The 18,818-nt window shown below is 39.8% G+C and overlaps 2 protein-coding genes across 2 annotated transcripts; both read right to left on the bottom strand.

The window, feature by feature from the left end:
* Window positions 1-1,864: 1,864 nt before the first annotated feature.
* Window positions 1,865-11,869, bottom strand: LOC114568240 (stromal membrane-associated protein 1). Its single transcript, XM_028597716.1, has 10 exons — window positions 11,582-11,869; window positions 11,028-11,161; window positions 9,797-9,882; window positions 8,585-8,660; window positions 8,389-8,451; window positions 8,170-8,245; window positions 6,441-6,565; window positions 5,364-5,580; window positions 4,043-4,380; window positions 1,865-2,535 (listed from the first exon to the last, which is right to left on the bottom strand). Exons 1-10 carry the CDS (start codon window positions 11,697-11,699, stop codon window positions 2,401-2,403), a joined length of 1,368 nt encoding a protein of 455 aa, XP_028453517.1. The 5' UTR covers window positions 11,700-11,869; the 3' UTR covers window positions 1,865-2,400.
* Window positions 11,870-12,126: 257 nt separating this feature from the next.
* cenpk (centromere protein K) lies at window positions 12,127-18,479 on the bottom strand. The gene is made up of 10 exons (XM_028604776.1): window positions 18,363-18,479; window positions 17,994-18,086; window positions 17,829-17,879; window positions 16,061-16,124; window positions 15,708-15,754; window positions 15,515-15,597; window positions 15,287-15,385; window positions 15,003-15,144; window positions 14,825-14,878; window positions 12,127-12,891 (listed from the first exon to the last, which is right to left on the bottom strand). The coding sequence occupies exons 1-10, from the start codon at window positions 18,366-18,368 to the stop codon at window positions 12,736-12,738; spliced, it is 795 nt and encodes a 264-aa protein (XP_028460577.1). The 5' UTR covers window positions 18,369-18,479; the 3' UTR covers window positions 12,127-12,735.
* Between the last annotated feature and the right edge of the window lie 339 nt (window positions 18,480-18,818).

The following is an 18,818-nucleotide window of genomic DNA, read 5'->3' as shown; positions in this document are numbered from 1 at the left end:
CCGCTATATTAAAATATATATATTATTTGTAGTTGATAATCTTTTGTTTATAGCACAAAAGCTGACTCAACTATGGAGCTTTGTGATAATGTTAGCACACAGACTGAATTGTGAGGTCTTCTTTCCATATGTTTTGCATGATGTGGATGTTTATATATGGTGATTTATTGCTTTGCTTTGCCTTGCAAAAACATCAAACTTGTTTGACGGGCTAATTCTTTTGGCATTGCTAGCAAGGGAAACAACGATAGTAGATTACAGCACACAAGTACACAAAGAACAAGCAACTCTGACATCAGTTGACCCTAAAAAGTCAGTTTCTCTCACTCTGTTCTCTAAAGGCAGACAAGAGTGACGCAGCAGAACACCTTCTCAGGTTTACGAGTACTGCCTACAGCGATTATCTTTGATGGTTTGCGGGGTCGGGTTGTGGTTTGGGCACACTAAACCTTTTAAAAAGCAAGTTCTGCAAAACAAGTCTGTGTGAACATGTTCATGCGAACATGTGTGAAGCATTTCCATGCAACAATACCACCATCTAGAGGGCAGGAGAACTAATGGGCTATCCCAGGCATAACAACTACATGAATGTGAAAAGCGAGTCGACGAATAAACCTTTGTAAGCTGCACATTCGACAACTATTTCCATCTCGTTCTTCAAAATATTAGAACGGAAGTATTTTGTTCTGGAGTTTTGAGTTAGGCTCTCCTTGTGGCCCAATGTCAAATTTAGACAGTTCCTTTCGTGTTGTTTTCACTTCTTTGCGCATTTGTTCTCCCAATTATATTTTGTTATCTATATACCTTTTTCATAAACCAATACCTTCTGCATCCTGCAAGTTTAAAAAATATTTTGGGAAAGCAGTTTTTTTTTTCCCCACTACTTTCCAAAAGCGGATGTTTTGATCTGAAGAAGAGGAATAGCTCCTATACCCATTGTCTAAATTACAGCCAAGGTTAAGCGTTATACATTACAATTACTGTATAATTTCATTAAAATAAACATGGTAATCATTTCCTCTTTTCAGTTTGTTGTGGTTGACACAAACATGCAAATAACTTTACATTTTAACATAAAAATTGCTAACACTCCAACCCGATTATCGGCCATCGGACAGTCTGGCGAGGTCAGTGACTCGAGTCTGTTTGGTGTCTTCCGTGCCGTCGTCAGTCTGAGGAGCCGTCCGCTTTAATTTGGGCCGATTTGACTTGAATGACTTGTTGTCAGACTCAATGACCAATCTGATTGGTGGAGTGCTAGCCCTTGACTAGCGAATCATCATCACTTATGTTAAAACACTTACCGGAAATGACGAGCAGGATGAGCGTGACGAACGCCTCTCAAAATCTGACGAAAATCTTTCAAACTGACCTTTGTCGATAGAAAAAAAAACAGATTCAGCAACTGCGTGGCCTATTTCTCGCTTAAAATGTTTTCAGAAACACGTTTCGGTGAACTATTTTCGTAAAATACGAGATCGTATTCCGAACGAGCCGGCAGTATGGTCGGCTTTGAAATTCGGGAGAAGCCAGACCAACGCGACGCGTTCGTCATTTCCAGTTTTAATTTTTGGGGCGACAATACAGATTAGCGCCGCCTGCCGTTATGGGGACGTATGACGTCTCTCGCATGTGCAGAACGTACGCTCAAGTCGCCGTCGCTTCGATGTGTTCCGAGGCACTTTTTTGACCTCGGGGAGCCGACTGATCGGTCCGACTGCGTTTTCTGCCGACGGTCACCGTTGGGTTGGTGTGTCAGAGCCTTCCAATGACCTTTAATCAGTCTAACGCCAAACCTAAAATTTCCCCTATTTCGAGCCTTTAAAACTGTAACACATGAATCACAGAAGACGCATAAAAGCAAGTCATTTATTATCACTTTAATTTTATAGGGGAACCACAAGTACTTTAAAAGAAGGTTATACAGCGCTGTACATTTGGGAGCAGTACTGACAGACTGGAAAGTCATATCTTCTCCCGTTAAATACTATTCATTTAAATGTTCTAAATTCTTATAATGATACAGTGATACAATAAAAGCTTGTGTAACTGGTCCTGCAGCTTTTCTGATATGTCGATATCATTTTTGTTGGGACTGTTATTTCCTTGTATTTTTTTTTTCCAAAAAAGGAAAATAAAAGTTATGATCAAAAACCATACGACAGGCAGAAACTGCCAGGCTGTAATCCTGCATGACTCCCAATTCACTCACACAATAGAGAGAAAGAGAGACAGAGAAAGGGAGAAGGAAAAAGGATATACAATTTCATGTTCTCAAGGCTGGTCCGCGACGGAATTGGGCATCAGTTCATAGTGAAATGCAGAGAAGCACAAGATATATTTTGCACTTTCTTGCAACCTCGACTTTTACTCTGCCCGACCATCAACCCTCTCAAAGGCTCACTTCCATAGCTGTGTGCTCAGAGTCTGGCCAGATCCAGCGGGGGCCCATCCACCCACAGCTGACGGAGGCTGACCGAAGGCCATCTGGCCACCTGCACCATTCAGAGTCAACCCTGACATCTGCTGATTCACCTGAGGATGTAAGAGAGATCTGTATTAAAACTTAAGCAAAACATCAGGGTTAGAAACTTGTAATATTTAACTTCCGTCTGTTCAAGACATGGTTAAAACTATGCTTCTAAAAATGTGCAGTCAAAAGTGAGGTTAAACCAAAGCTCCTCCTGCACTCCCTCCTCACTACACTTGGAAACCACAGAAACCCTCATTCATGCTTTCATAACCTCCCGTTTGGACTACTGCAATGGAGTCTTGTCTGGGGTCCCCAGCAAAACCCTAGACAGGCTCCAGTATGTCCAAAACTCTGCCGCCAGGGTCCTCTCACACCAAGACCTGGCAGCACATCACCCCAACCCTCATCCACCTCTTCACTGGCTCCCAATTAAGTCCTGCATCACGTATAAAATCCTCCTTCTCACCTACAAATCCCTCCATGCCCTGGCCCCACAGTACCTCTCCGACCTCCTCCATACACCCCACCTCGAAACCTGCTGGTCTGCTCTCCATTCCCAACACTAGACTCTGTACCTTCGGAGACAGAGCCTTTAGTGTTGCAGCCCCATCCCTCTGGAACACCCTCCCTGCAGATATCCGAAATGTAACATCCCTGGACATTTAAAAACTCCTGAAACACCACCTGTTTACCACAGCCTACAACCTCCTTTAGCTTAGCCACAGTCATTCTGTAAAGTATACTTGGGTCTCTTGAAAGGCGCTATATAAACAAAAGTTATTATTATTATTATTATTATTATTATTATTATATTATTATTATTATTATTATTATTATTACTACTACTACTACACTTCAATCTTTACTGGCTTGCTTTGGTGTCTCCTTTCTTTCCTCTGGAAGTCAGGAATCGATTATTGCCGCTCTACACCCTTGCTGCGTCCAAATTCGACACTACACACAAACTGATGCATTATTTACTATGCAATGGTCCTTATAGTATACCGTTTTTGTAGTTCGTATACACAAAATCATACTTAACGGTTTTATACTAAAAGGAAATGATACAACACTTTAGTCAAACTGCCACTTTAAAAGGCCACTGGAAATTGAACTTCACAAAGAGACAGACCCCTCTCTTTAGTTTTCTATGGTGTTCCTGGTGCTGCTTCGCTTTTTCCACACTTTTATTTTGTGCATTTTGTTGTGGGATATACTGTTAACCCACAACGAAATGCACAAAAGAAAAAAGTGTGGAATTCTATTAACAGCACACTCAAAATTAGGTTTTTACTATGCAATCTGGCTGTTTAGACACTCCTTTATTTGGCCACCTTTGAAAGCCTTGCTTGTGCTGCCATTTGGTGACTGCTGTATGCTCTGTCCACACCCTGTATTGTAACACACTTCACAATGCACCGTTTTTTTGCAATTGCATCATCATAGCTGGGTGTGGTCACATGTGAAACTAATCACACCTGACACACATGAACACAACCCCCCAAAAAAATAATAACTTCTTCCAATGCTGCAATAGTTAACATACAGTAGCTTGATGACTCTCCATACCTGACCCATGTTCCACTGAGCCTGCTGCCCAGGCTGGATGGCGTACATGCCCTGAGCAGGCACCATGCCCGCAGGCAATGCACCACCCTGTGGTCCCATCATCCTCGGCGCCATGCCCATCACACCAGTGGCTGGCGCATTCCCCATGAAGCCATTAGGCATAGTCATGCCAACCATCATGCCCTGACTGGGCCCCATCATGGCTGCCCCGCTCTGAGCCATCATGGCACCCATGACGGTTGTAGGCGGCATGGCCGCGCCCATGCCAGGGAAGGCCTGATAGCCACCAGTGGCCTGGACAGGAAACGGCATCTGGGAGGGGCCCATGAACATGCCAGCTTAGGAGGGGGTGGGGGGGAAGAAGACATGCAAAGCAGAGGGAAGAATGTTATGCATACAAATATGTAAGTCTTTTATTTTATTATGAGACTAGAACTAAACTTCAATACATGACATTATCTCCCACTTTGGCCTTAACTGGGATCCTCTGGCCAGACCGATCCATATACACCACATTCATGTTAAATGTTTGCATATGCGTTTGTTTAAGGAGCCTGTTAATCACGATATGAAGTTACAAACACTCTGGCAGACTGTATTGGGACAAACAAGCAAGTATCTACTTGCACCTTGTGGATTGAGTTCACCACATCCATAGATCCTAGCATTACCTTGAAGAGGAAAATGTAACTCGAGCCTCTAGTTGTGGGCTACAACTTGAGGCCCGTTTTTTCGTTGCTGATATCGGTTTACATTTTGGCAAACTTGTACCACTAAAAGTATGCCGTATTAGCTATAAGCAGTTCTTGTTTGCAGTGTACCCATGTCTGTACAAACAGCTACCACTGGATGACTTTGATACTGAAGAAAGCTTAAAAATGTTATGTTTTTTAGGCAAGGTCGACAGTTATAGAAGCATCTTTTTTTCTATGATTTTTAGGCGGGTTAATAAACGTTTATACACAATGGAGTTAGGGTTGGCTATCAAACCACATCTGTCAAGTACCAAAAGATGGAATCACATGTTTGGCCAGATTTGCAATTTTTCTTTCTTACTTATTCTTTGACCAGACAGCTCTTAATTTAAATCAATCTTTTAATTGCAGCCAATTTTAGGCAAAGTTCTTGTTTGGCTGCTTCTGTATAGATAATATTTAACATTTGAGAACTTTGACTTCTTTTGTTAAATAAAAAGGGTTAGTATAAAACATTACAATTTCCCAAGTTACATAAATAACTTTAAAAATAAGAAATGTATTATATCTCATAAATAAGACATTACAATCCAAAAACTGCCTTAGGTGGTATTTGCCATTATTACCAGAAGGGGCCTGTTGGGACATGCTGTTGGTTCCATACAGGGAGAGGATGGAGTCCTTGGACAGGGGCTTCTTGGCAATGTCTTCAGTTTTAGTGCTGCTACTGCTGTCACTGAACAAGTCCAGGTCTCCCTGCCCTGACCCCGAGCTGGCTCCTCCCACCGGGGCTCCTACTACTGGAGCTTGTGTCGGAGTGCTGGCCGAGTTACTGGAGCTCACCTGACAGGAGGAAAAGTTTTTAGTCCCTGTATAGTCCTTGTACGCCTGCTGGTTCCTGGTGCACTCCCTGGGTGCTGTCCTGATACAACAGGTTTCAAATTAACCAACAAATGATCACCAACAAAGGCCCCATAGTTAAATTATATTACATTTAATTAAAGTTTATGACCTGGATGTCATGCTGGCGAACAGCCATCAGCTGTTGTTTGCCAAATTTGACAGGATGGTTTCTGTGTTTATCCATTTGAGTGATAATTGCCTTCCCTGCATAACAATGGCTCATACAGTATTTCAGTTGTGTACAGCCATTGGGATTGGTAGTAATTAAACTCCCTAGATCTAACAACAAGTCACTGTACCATTACTACTCACCTGTGCCGTACGAACGGTGATATATACTCTGAATAACACATTTTGCTTAATGGTTTCCATCTCTGGGTTTATACTGGTTGGACAAACCAAACTCCCAGAAAACAACACCATGGGATTTTAAACCTTGATGATGGGCATTTATCACCACTTTTATTGAATGATTAAACAAAAATAATAACTAATGAATGAACCACTAATGTAATTTTTATATATATATATTCATTGGTTGCTGCCCTATTTAAATGTTTAGCCAAATGATTGCCTCATTAGCTGCGTTCATTTTCTGTCTGGCCCTCTTTTACGGTCTCTGACTATTGGTTGCTGTCTTGTGGGCTATTGATGCTGGTAGTTATCATTTGACTTTTTTATTTTCTACTGTACACTTAATTTCAGCTTTGCATCTAGACAGCCAGTACTGTTAAGCTCTCCTGAGCAATATTCAGAAAATAGCACTAAATCTAGACTGGGGAATTGTTGCTGGATTTTACCTGAGAAAACTGAGGTGCGGATGAGGACACGGGGAGAGGGTTGGATACCATAGGGCCGAATATATCCAGGTCATTGTCGTTCTGGCTTGTGCTACCATTATTAGTTGATGCAGCTGCCGGTACGTCTGTGACAGAAAGGTAAAACCTATTTTTACAGTTGCAAATATAAGCTTAAGAGAACAAAAACTGTGAGACTATTTTAACACAAAAACAGTATAACTCACTGATGGCTTACCAATGAGATTCTGCCTGAATTCACTAACAACTTATAAAAGATCATAAATAACACACAAATACAATATGTAATTGCTGTGAAATGTGGTGTGGAACAAACAGAGCTGATGTTTGCTAATGTGAGAATATGTGTTGTCTTAGTATTTATTTAACTGCAATGCCCTCTCACAGCTATGGAACTGCCCGCACAGTAAGCATAATGGTTAGTACAATTAAAAATGTATCAGCTTACTTCATTAGCTCACTGGCCACAAAACTAAAACAACAGTAAACATGCCATCCTAATAATGCAACGGCCCTCCAAGTCAATCAGTAGCATAAACATGTCATCTTACTTCAACTTGTAAATGAAATTGCTCTAATGAAGTGATAACACACATTATTCCATGTATCGATCCACATTCACTCACTACTGTCAGCGCTATCTAATTGACAAGATAGATGGACAAGTATACAAATTAATAGATAATTAATCACCTGTAGTTCTATTCCAACATTTGACCATGAGAAACAACACATTTGAAACTGAAGCACAACTGCCTGTACATCAAGACAGAAATATCCACATAACTGCCCCTTGTAAGACTTGCTGCCATTGATCCAGCACTGGACCCATTAGGAAACCGTTTCCATACGGTTGGTATACTTGTGTCGTTAGCAAGTGATCAGGTGTTGTCTCCTTTCATATGTCAAACTGGCCTGTCCTATCCAACCAATTCAGTGAATATTGTTCTACTGTTTACCCCTTGTAATACTTAAAGAAAATAAAAAGCTCAAATCTAGAGGTAAAAAAAACAAGAAGTTAACTCAAACCGCAAACCTCTGTGACTGAGTCAGCAGCTTTAGTGCTTCCTCTGACTACCTCACAAACAAGCCTTGCAGTGGTTCAGTCTTTAACGTAGAGCAGCAGGAGAATGTTAGTTTGCATTAACAGCAACTTAAAAAGAACGACAAAATCCATCACAGTTCTGAAACAGAGAGCATAGCAGATCAGAGATTGGTCTGTCTGCTGCCCACCGTCTCATTATTACACATTGAGCCAAGAAGTATACAGCAACAACACAAAACGGAGACGGTGATGGTTTGGCCCTGCGCCTTGAAGGACCACAGTGTCTCGGTTCAGGGCAGTTATCCCCTGCTGTGGGGACGTAAAGTATACAATCACAGCCATGACATGCTGCAGCATCAGCATGCTACACCAAGCAAGAGTTAGAGGCAACTCATCATATGCAGTAAACTTAAATACATACTAAATATCAGTAATCTAAAATTACACAGCACCGTAAACCCATAAAACCTCCAAACTCCCGGCTCAATGAGTTTATAGTCATCCAATCATTTATTAGATCTGTAGAACTGGCAATAAAAGGAAAACAATTACAAGCTGAAACCATATTTAGCCGGCTTCTAGAAATATCTTAGCCAGCACATTCATATGGCACATTTCAGAAGAGTTTTTATTTTCCAGTAACGCAAGAAGCGCAGAGATACTCACCAAGGCCTAGTAGGTTCACAGAGGGTTCTGAAGTCTTAGCGGGGCTGATTTTGGGAACTGGCCTGGACTCTTCACTCTTTATTTTAAAAAACAAACAAAAGAAATGAAGTAGTTAAAATAAATAAAGTAGGTAGGGCAAACTCAATATGGCACAATAGCAATGCTGACAAGCATGTTTATACAGCTCTACTCAGAAAGGAATGTGTGCGAGATACTTACTTTGGTGTAGGATGACACCTTGCTCCCTCTGTCTGGCTCCCTCTCTTTCTTACCATCTTTTGGCTGAAAAAAAAAAAAAAGAAACTTAAGATGAACAACAGAAAAACTGTTGCCAGTTTAAACCACTTGTCTGTAAAAGTGTGCACACTACTTTTAAAAGTATTTAGCTTCACATTATAAGAAAACCGATACATACACTGCTCCCATTGGTCACATTCTTGCTGTAGTATTTCTTCTTCTCATATTTATCCCTGATGAAGAATTCCACAGCTCTTAGGTCAGAGTTAAGAAAACAAGAGGTCAAAACCCAGTATATGGCTGAACAGTGTATGGTCAGTGGGCTTAATTCTGGCCAAATTGTTAACGGGATAATCAGTGGTGGTGTCTATAATGTGAATATAGATATTAAATGTTCATCTGTAGTGGTCCCAGTAATATGTGTTTGTTGTGTACTGAAGTAGTATATCAAATCACATGGACAAGATATGTTTGAGACAAAAAATCTATGACTGCTTTTCAATGTAATCATGTTATATTCAACAAGTTATTGTTCTGAATTACTCATCTCAAGTGTTATTGTGTAATTAATATTACTTTGTTTAAACAGATCAGACCTGGGTTTCACCCTATGACAAATATGAACCACAGCCTCAAATGTTGGTCTTGAGGAGCTGCAGCATTTATTCATGGCCAAACTGAAACCTTCACTTTTCCATGTTCTGCCATCAATGTTAATATCTCCGCCGGAAACTGAAAGTGAAATGCCGCCCGCTTTCTTTCGACGCCTATTTAAAACGACTGTGCTGTTTATGCAGCACACGCTGCGCCGCGGAGCTCTGCGGGTCAATTTGGCTAAAGACCCTCTGGTAATATATTATACACGATATAGAAAACATATTATAAATGATATAAAATAAAAATAATCAGATTCTGATAAACTGTTTTGATTTCCCTGCTGTTCTCTCACTCACACACACACACACACACACACACACACACACACACACACACACACACACACACACACACACACACACACACACACACACACACACACACACACACACACACACACACACACACACACACACACACACACACACACACACACACACACACACACACACACACACACACACACCCCTAAGTTAATTGATGAGTGATAGAGGAAGTAAGTGTCACCCTAATACATTTTGAAAGGGAAATGGCCAATGGGGAAACACCAACAGTGACTTTGTCACACTCACTCCAGCCAATAGCGGAACTTCATCACTCAGTGACAGAGCGACAGAGTTTCTAGGTCCTAGGGCTGGTCCAGCCAAAAACAGGCAGCAAAAATGAATAGCTTCAGTATATAAAGTACAACACATTTCAGTTAGTTTAGGTGTCTGCTGATAGTGAAGGATACTGGTCTGTTTGAGGTCTTCTGAAGCCTTCTGGAAGGTTGGCCTCATAAAGCCGCCTGGCATTGGTGTTACCCATATCCTGTATACTCTGGAAAAAAAGGAAGGACAGAGAGGTAACTAGAAAGCAGAAGCTGTTTATATATGCATGCTGAAATATTTCAAGGGGCACTCGATTTAATTTTACACATAATTTAAACAGTGGTATAATGTCTTCTTCTTTCTCATGTATGAGAAAATAACCCTGGTGATGACATCAGGGTTATCTTGGCTTGAGTTTAAAGAGGATTTAAAAGGATATGCCACCGTTTGTTGAAATAGGGCTTATCACAGTCAGTCTCCCCTAGCTGTAGATAGTTGGGCAAACGCATTTTTTGTGCATGCATTGTTTTAGTCTGGTGAAACACCGGCAGCACCGCCGCTAGTTAGCTTAGCGTAGTGAATGGAATCCTATGTTGCCGTTAGCATGTTGTGAGTAAAAGTGAGCCTACAAGAACACAAAAAACAACCTAATTACTTGCACTGAGAACAAAAAATTCATTGGCCCACCTATCTACAGCCAGGGTAGACAGTGATAAGAACTATTTCAACAAACGGTGGCATATTCCTTTAAATCTTTAATAGAAAGCCAAAAAGGAACTTTTGTATTAAAAAGAGCCAAGTCACATATATTGGAGATTTCCAACGAGTGTTTTCCATTTGTAATTATGACATGAATGTTTAAGTTAACAATAACATTAATTAATTTGCAAGTTGTAAACTGGTAATTATGGTAACTTCAAAATGACATAAATGTAGCATACTGACAGACCCTATAAATTAGCATTTAGGGAAGTGAAGGATCCTGTATGTTTACCCACACTGGGAGTGGGGACTAAACGTTTGGATCTCTGTGACTTCCGCTGCACAGAATATAACCATTCAGTTTTCAATCCATGTCTCGCAAGTCATCCAAGTTTATTGAGGTGCAGTGCTTAGTTATTGAGTGCACCCCTTTACAATGGGGGGAAAAATGCAATAATGTCACGAATCTGAGGCATTAAAACAGAAAGGCTGCCTTACAATAGAGGGCAGATATGCCCAGGTAAAAGGATGCTGAAATCAAACACCTGATGTCCCATACAACAAATATATTATCTGCAATTGTGTCTCACCAACATACTGATATAGTGTCCAGGTGATGAAAGCCATCTTCTTCTGTAATTGAACCAAAGTACACAAAGAACAAAACAGTACCTGGATTTGTTCTGCGGTCCATTGGTCCAGGTTGACTGATTTGACCCTGGATATGTGTACTCCAAGGTTCCTGTGGATGCCAGCACACCGGATGCAGATAAATACTCCCAGGTTCCAGGATGCCCATCTTGGACCTGACAAAGCAAAAAAACAAAAACAAGGTTGGGATCTGAATATGAACATGCACGATCTTGTAGTACTTTAAGTGCCAAACGCAAGCCCTGCATTCTTTACCAGTGACCTAACATGAACACGAGAGTCAAGTTCCGTGTGAAGAACCTGCTACAGTTTAAGTTATACGCTTGCAAAACCTCACAGAGGGGCTGAAGGCGGCGTTAAGGGAAATGCACTATGGGAGCTGTAGCTTGCTAGTAGTTAGCCACTTAGTTTAGCTTTAGGGGAAGATATGTCAGCTGACTAGCCTGAGAAGGCTACACACTAGCGAGTTAGCTTAGCTAAGCTAACCAAAGCATATGCTACATTATTAATTAGCGTTAGCAGCGAATTCTGAGTAAACATGGTAAATACATTTCTCGATAGTGTAAATGTCGCACCTTTTGCCTCGCAGTCGGCGCAGTACTTGTTGTCTTCCTCTCTCAGCATTTTGGATAGGATGGCCTGGTGCTGCTCATTGAGTTTCTGAGCCTTCTCTCTCTCCGAGCGGGTCGCCATAGTCACGGCTTTAGTCGGACTTCCTTAATGAAAAATAATTATACTTTAATCAGTCGTGAATCAAAATAAGTTTCTGATAAAAGACCATAATCAGAGAGAGATGAAAACCTCCGAGTGGGATATGAAAACACCCGGAACCGGAATCCACTCTCCGCCCACACGAATTCTAAAGCTGACGCGGCGGATGCACCGGATTGGACGACCGTTCTGACGTCATCTGACGCACAAAAAGGAATTTTTAAGTTTCACATTTTCAAAAAAAAAAAAAAAAAAAGTTGCATTATCTCTACTAAATGTTACCATCTACCATTACGATTTTTGACTGTAAAGATGCCTACTGGTTGTCACATCAATAATGAAGATAATCAATGAACACTGATAATATGTAAAAACTAAATTCCTGAACACCATATCTGCAGTTCCCAAATTTATTAACCAAGAAAATATATACAAACAAACAAATACACAAAATCTACATACATACACTACACCACTGAGGTATGTGAAGGCTCAGAAAGTCACAATTTAAGCACTTTGAACTTTAAATGAAACCTCATTTAAAGATTTATAAATACAATGCATTGTTCATAGCTGATTAAACCTGGCCATTGACAACAGCTATGCAAATAGGATGAAAGGAAATTAAGACTTTCAACCCTATTGAGTATTAAAATGATATTACATGAAATTGACAGTGCTTCGTTAGAAAAAAGGTCAAAATGTTTTTCTAATACATTTAAATACTTTCAAAACCTAAATTTAGGTGTTCCCAGACATTTTAAAAAGGACCCATGGTTATTTTGTACATACATATTAAAAAATTCTTAAGTGAAGCCTAACTGGGGAAAAAAAAATCATTTTATAAGGCACCCAAGAAAATTACAAGTTCATAGCTTTCTCATTCATAACGTTTTATCAGTTATTCTTCAAATCAGCTTACATATATATACATAATGATAGCACTATACAAGCAGCAGACTCAAATTAGAAACACTTGTAGATAAGTGGTGCTTGAGGTGCCTAATGCACCACTGCCTTAGCAAAAGGTTTCCAGGCGGATCTTGAAGTTATTCTCATGGTGCCTCACTGCAATGCCGTAGCGAAGCAGCAGCTCTACGTACGGTGGCCAGAATGTGTTGTCTATCGTCACGTAGGGGTCGTGTGGTGTATTCAGGACCTTGTTCATAAGCAGCTGTGGGCGTACAGCAGACAGAGGGAGACAGGGGTTAAGGCAGGATGACTGAGGTTAGGTAATGGTGTAAGGTGATACAACTTATAAAGTAAGAGAGACAGTTTAATAGATTTTGGTTTGTATGTCTATCTCTAATTAACAATACACTGGAAAGAAATGCCAAGAGAGAAATGATGACAAAGGTGGCACCCCACGCTTAAATACTGGATGCTTTTGTGCACATGGCATGTGCCATGGCAAACAGACTATTATAACAAAGTATTTTCAAAAAGGTTTGAGAATGAAACAATGACAATGATGTACACTGTGTGCAGAATTATTAGGCAAATGAGTATTTGGACCATATCATAATTTTTATGCATTTTTTCCAACTCCAAGCTATATAAACTTGAATGCTTATTGGAGTTAAGCATTTCAGGTGATTTGTGTTTGTGTAATGAGGGAGGGTGTGGCCTAAGGACATCAACACCCTATATCAAGGTGTGCATAATTATTAGGCAGCTTCTTCTCCTCAGGCAAAATGGGCAGAAGAAGAGATTTAACTGACTCCAAAAAGTCAAAAATTGTAAAGAGTCTTTCAGAGGGATGAAGCACTCTTGAAATTGATAAGATATTGGGGCGTGATCACAGAACTATCAAACGTTTTGTAGCAAATACTCAAAAGAGTCGCAAGAAACGTGTTGAGAAAAAAACCTGCAAATTAACTGCCAAAGATTTGAGGAGAATCAAACGGGAAGCTACCAGGAACCCATTATCCTCCAGTGCTGTCATATTCCAGAACTGCAACCTACCTGGAGTGCCCAGAAGTACAAGGTGTTCAGTGCTCAGAGAAATGGCCAAGGTAAGGAAGGCTGAAATCCGACCACCACTGAACAAGAAATGTAAGTTGAAACGTCAAGACTGGGCGAGGAAATATCTGAAGACAGATTTTTCAAAGGTTTTATGGACTGATGAGATGAGCGTGACTCTTGACGGACCAGATGGATGGGCCCGTGGCTGGATCAGTAATGGGCACAGAGCTCCACTGCGACTCAGACGACATCAAGGTGGAGATGGGGTGATGGTATGGGCTGGCATTATTAAAGATGAGCTCGTTGGACCTTTTCGGGTTGAAAATTGAGTCAAAATGAACTCCCAAACCTACTGCCAGTTTTTAGATGGTACATTCTTCAAGCAGTGGTACAGGAAAAAGTCTGCATCTTTCAAGAAGACCATGATTTTTTTATACAAGACAATGCTCCATCACATGCATTGAAGTGCTCCACTGCGTGGCTAGCCAGTAAAGGCCTCAAAGATGACAGAATAATAACATGGCCCCATTCCTCACCTGATCTAAACCCTATTGAGAACTTATGGGCCCTTCTTAAACGGAAGATTTACGCTGAAGGAAAACCGTACAGCTCTCTGAACAGTGTATGGGAGGCTGTGGTGGCTGCAGCACAAAAAGTTGATGATCAACAGATCAAGAAACTGACAGACTCCGTGAATGGAAGACTTATAACTGTTATTGAAAAGAAGGGTGGCTATATTGGTCACTGATTTGTTTTTTTCAGAAATGTTTAAATTGAGTTGTTTGTTGATTATTCTCACTTTAACAGATGAAAATAAACAAGTGAGATGGTAACCTTTTCATTTAGCTGCATAATAATTCTGCACACAGAGTTGCCTAATAATTCTGCACACATAGATTTTCTCATTAGAAAGCCCAAATCTCACACGACAGGGGTGTAGAAATAAATTGCACTTGGAAACTGTAGGGGCGCCAAATTGCAAAAAATGACTGTCACGCAATTTTGCTTCAAGTCTCCACATCTAACTTTACACATTACATGAATGCAAATCTTTGGATTATTATTTTTGATTTCAGATATTGACCGCTTTCACTTAAAAGCAAGGAAAAAAAAAACTGGTTACGTAGTGCATCAAAACCCACCTCAAGAATTTCATTAAGTGATATCAAGTCTTCATCTAACTCCTGGGTAATGTTCTGAAAATGAAAAAAAAAACAAAAGAAGGTTAGCTGCACTGGAGTGGTAAAAGAACAGGTTTTGCATGTAAACAGGCTGCAAAAGCAAAGAAAAAATCATCCAACACAGAACAGGCCACTGCACCTTCTTCTTCTTCTTGTTTGTACTGGGTTCATTCTGATGAGGGCAAGGGACGTGCTTCTCCAGAATGTCCCCTAGACACTCCATCAACCTTTCCTGGTAGACCTTCATTTTCTGGATTTTCGCCTTGGTGTCATGCAATACACTGTGGAATATAAACACACACACAGCTGCCTTATTTTTACCCCTTGCCATGTTACTCTTCACATGCTTTGCTGCCCTCCAGTGGAGATGCACCTCAAAACCTAAACTCCTCTGGTTTAGTGTGCCTTTGCCATGACACTCACCTGTGCCCTGGTAATTTGCCCTTCTCCATTTGAAGTCGATCGACATGGTCATTGGCAGCTATGAGCGCCTGTTTCTTCTCCTCCAACCACTTCTGCTCACTAGAAGAAAAGAAAAAAAGACTTTCAAAACAATACACAGAGCAAAACAAATGAAAAAAAGTATATTCTATTCACTTCTGAAAAGCATTTTATATGCTCTGAGGAAAGACAGTAAGTCTGCATACGCACAGTTCTTTAGTTTCTCTCAGTTTGTCTCTCTTTGCTTCGTGACAAGAAACAACCATCTCAAGTTCAGAGCACAGCTTAAGCATCTGTGGAAAACAAAGTGGGAAAATGGATTGCATAACTGAAGCAATGCATATAAATAAGGAAATTTCAATAAGACACATTCTGAAATGTTGCATTTGACACACAGACATACCTCCTCTTTTCCAGCTTTAAGCAAAACTTCTGAATTTGATGCCAGCACTGGATGGACCAAAATAAATATATACATAAGTGTGTTTCTAAAATGCAAATTTTGTAATATCAAACATTAGATACAGCAGACATAACCATTTCCATTTGATTTGAAGGACTGGAATCACAATTTGATAAAGTCACAAAGTCTGAAATGAAATCTTGATTTAAACAGTAATGATTGTCGCACCAGTTTCACACATTAAACTGTAACTGTGGCATAAAACTGTTATACTGATTTGTGGTATTCATACTTCAGATACTTTTATTACATTATGGTTACAGCTTCTATCACAGTGTGAGTAGAGGACTTACATTTTGGCTCCACTGTCAGCCACTGCTTTAGTTCAGCTTCTGTTGCCATCAGTCGATTCACTGCCTTTTATGGCGAAGAAAAGGCATAACACATATATAGTTATTGAGTTAAGTTATTGCCATACACAAATGGTACACCTTATGAATGAAAAACAAATTAGGTCACAATATTTTATAAAATGTGACCAGAAAAAATGCTTTTGTGTTAGCTGATTGTAGGGCTGGGCAATATATCAATATTATATCAATATCGTGATATGAGACTAAATATCGTCTTAGATTTTGGATATCGTAATATTGTGATATGACACACGTGTTGTCTTTTCCTGGTTTTAAAGTCTGCATTACAGTAAAGTGATGTACTTTTCTGAACTTACCAGACTGTTCTAGCTGTTCTATTATTTGCATTTTCCCCATTTAGACATTATGTCCACATTACTGATGATTATTTATCTAAAATCTAAGCGTGAAGATTAGGGCTGCCACCTCTTAGTCAATTAGTCGACTAATCGGTCGTTTTGGTCTTAGTCGACTAAGATTTCTTTAGTCGATTAGTCATTTTTTATGCTTATTCATGCTTAATTACTTATTTCAGGAAACTTCTGAGCACATTTATGGTAAACACAAGATTTAAAGTGGCGCTTTTGCAGGATTAATTGTGGAGAAACTCAGTTTTACAGATGGTTAATTAACTACATTTATATTGTACTTTTCTAGTCTGAACCACCTCTCAAAGTGCACAGCTCTGTCAATTAAATCAACTAATCGATTAGTCGACAAAATCCTATAAGTGTTAGTCGACTAAGAATTTCTTTAGTCGAGGACAGCCCTAGTGAAGATATTTTGTTAATACCTATAGGAATGCATTTGACTGAAAAGCATTGAGTGTCATGCAAGAACACTAGATGAAACAACCTTGAAATGCTACATTAGTTAACATTTATAAACACACTTCTGGCTTGTTATTGCCATCTGAGGGATGGCTCTGTGACAGCTATCCCTCATTTGGTTTTATGGAGTTTTACCTTAATGCTAGAGGGTTTAAAGCTACAATTGATGAGCTTGTTATGGCTGTCCAAACTAACTGACTGTTGATACATCAGATAAATAGGTAATTTTGCTTGCCTCTGTAAAGACATTTGATGTACATTAAGTTTATAATAAAGGGCTTAATGAATATGAAGTTTGGGAAATAATGTTAGTGATTTACAACTTTGGAAGTGGAAAGTGGCTCTTCCTGGCAATTTATTTCAAATCATTTTGTTTGAATGTTTTTTGTTTTTTTTTAAATAGTGTAACCATGATACCTCAAAAACTGTAAACAAAAAAAAAAATACTTTTCGAGACACACTTTTAAGCTTTTTCCATGTTGTATTAGTAACATTGGAAATATATTGCACACAAACTTAAAAGTACCTAGGGCTGGGCGATATGGAGAAAATCAAATATCACGATATTTTTGACCAAATACCTCAATATCGATACCGCAACGATATTTTTGTGTTGACTATTGGTGCTTTCACAAAATATTTGCACAATGAGATTTTTGATAAATAATCACCAGAAATGTGGATATAATGACCAAGTGGGTAAAGGTAAATAATAGAACAGTTACAACAGCCTGGTAAGTTCAGAAAATAGCATCACTTTACTGTAATGCAGCTTCTAAAACCAGGAAAAGACAATATCTAGTCTCATATCCCGATATAGATATAATATCGATATATTGCCCAGCTCTACTTGGAATGAACATACAAAATCACCTCACCTGATCTTGAGGATTCTCGCAGAAATCAAAGAGTATAATCTCATTCTGAAGCTGCAACACAGAGAGACAAAAGCTTGCAGTTTGTACTTTGTCTACACATCCAATACATGGTTAGAAAGGACAGCCTGGCTCGTCAGTTTAAAACATGTAGCTAGAGGAGTTCACCTTTTCCAGCTGAGCAAACTGATCCTCACACTGGTCCATCAGCTCACTCTGAGCGGCCTCTGACAGCTCTGCTGCTGCCTGGCCGCCTTCAGCCTCAAGACGGAAACATAAAAGGACAAAAAGGTGTCAATTTGGATGGATGTATTTGAATACTGAGTACACACTGCGCACAGTGCAGGGGTCATCATATCTTATCATCTGTCGGGAAGTTGTTGCTCGTGATGCATTAACGAAAAAAGTTGAATTGCTAGCTTAGCTAGTTTACGTTAACCGCCGATATTCTCTGTAATGAATATGAAAATATCGAACTTTACATTACTGCGTAGACATTTGCACTACACGGATTAGTTAAAGGACATGCAGTCTTACCATCATTTGTAAATTTCACAGTTTTCGGACAACAACGCATGTGATGTCAAAACAACAGACGCTCCTTTTTTCAAAATACCGCCAACACTGATGACGTAACGTCTGCGACAGAGGGGAGTGCTGAGGAGCGCTGACGCTGCGCAGGATTGCGCAGGATTGCGCATGGTCTTTGAAACTGGGACCGCAGTAATGTAGATTAGTTGTTTTCAATGGAAAAGAGTAGGCCTATGTGAGAGAAAACTGCTGTTTGTGGTGATCAATCTGAAAATGCAGTCAACATGAAGCATCTTCAAAGAGACACAGAAACCCTGCAGTAGTTACAGTAAGACACAATTATGTTTTCTCACTTTACTATTTCCAACAATGCCAAGCATAATTGTAGGTGGTTTGAAGAATGAAAGTAAAATAAATGCAGAGACAAAATGTAGGCTATTAAAGTATAATTTGAAGGTACTT

The sequence above is a fragment of the Perca flavescens genome, chromosome 2, assembly GCF_004354835.1.
Source record: "Perca flavescens isolate YP-PL-M2 chromosome 2, PFLA_1.0, whole genome shotgun sequence".
NCBI classification, from domain to species: domain Eukaryota; kingdom Metazoa; phylum Chordata; class Actinopteri; order Perciformes; family Percidae; genus Perca; species Perca flavescens.
This window is presented reverse-complemented; position numbering and strand designations above follow the sequence as displayed.

Bases quoted from the DNA above. Each gene is read 5' to 3' on its own strand.
- LOC114568240 (XM_028597716.1), bottom strand. From the start codon at position 11,699: ATGGCGACCCGCTCGGAGAGAGAGAAGGCTCAGAAACTCAATGAGCAG. The intron at 11,162-11,581 runs GTGCGACATTTA...TTGCTTTGTCAG, and splicing joins CGCCGACTGCGAGGCAAAAG to GTCCAAGATGGGCATCCTGG. The intron at 8,661-9,796 runs GTATCCTTCACT...CTCTGACCTAAG, and splicing joins AGAAGACCTCAAACAGACCA to AGCTGTGGAATTCTTCATCA.
- cenpk (XM_028604776.1), bottom strand. The intron at 17,880-17,993 runs GTGAACTCCTCT...TCTGTGTTGCAG, and splicing joins AGTTTGCTCAGCTGGAAAAG to CTTCAGAATGAGATTATACT. The intron at 16,125-17,828 runs GTGAGGTGATTT...TCGCCATAAAAG, and splicing joins GCGAGAATCCTCAAGATCAG to GCAGTGAATCGACTGATGGC.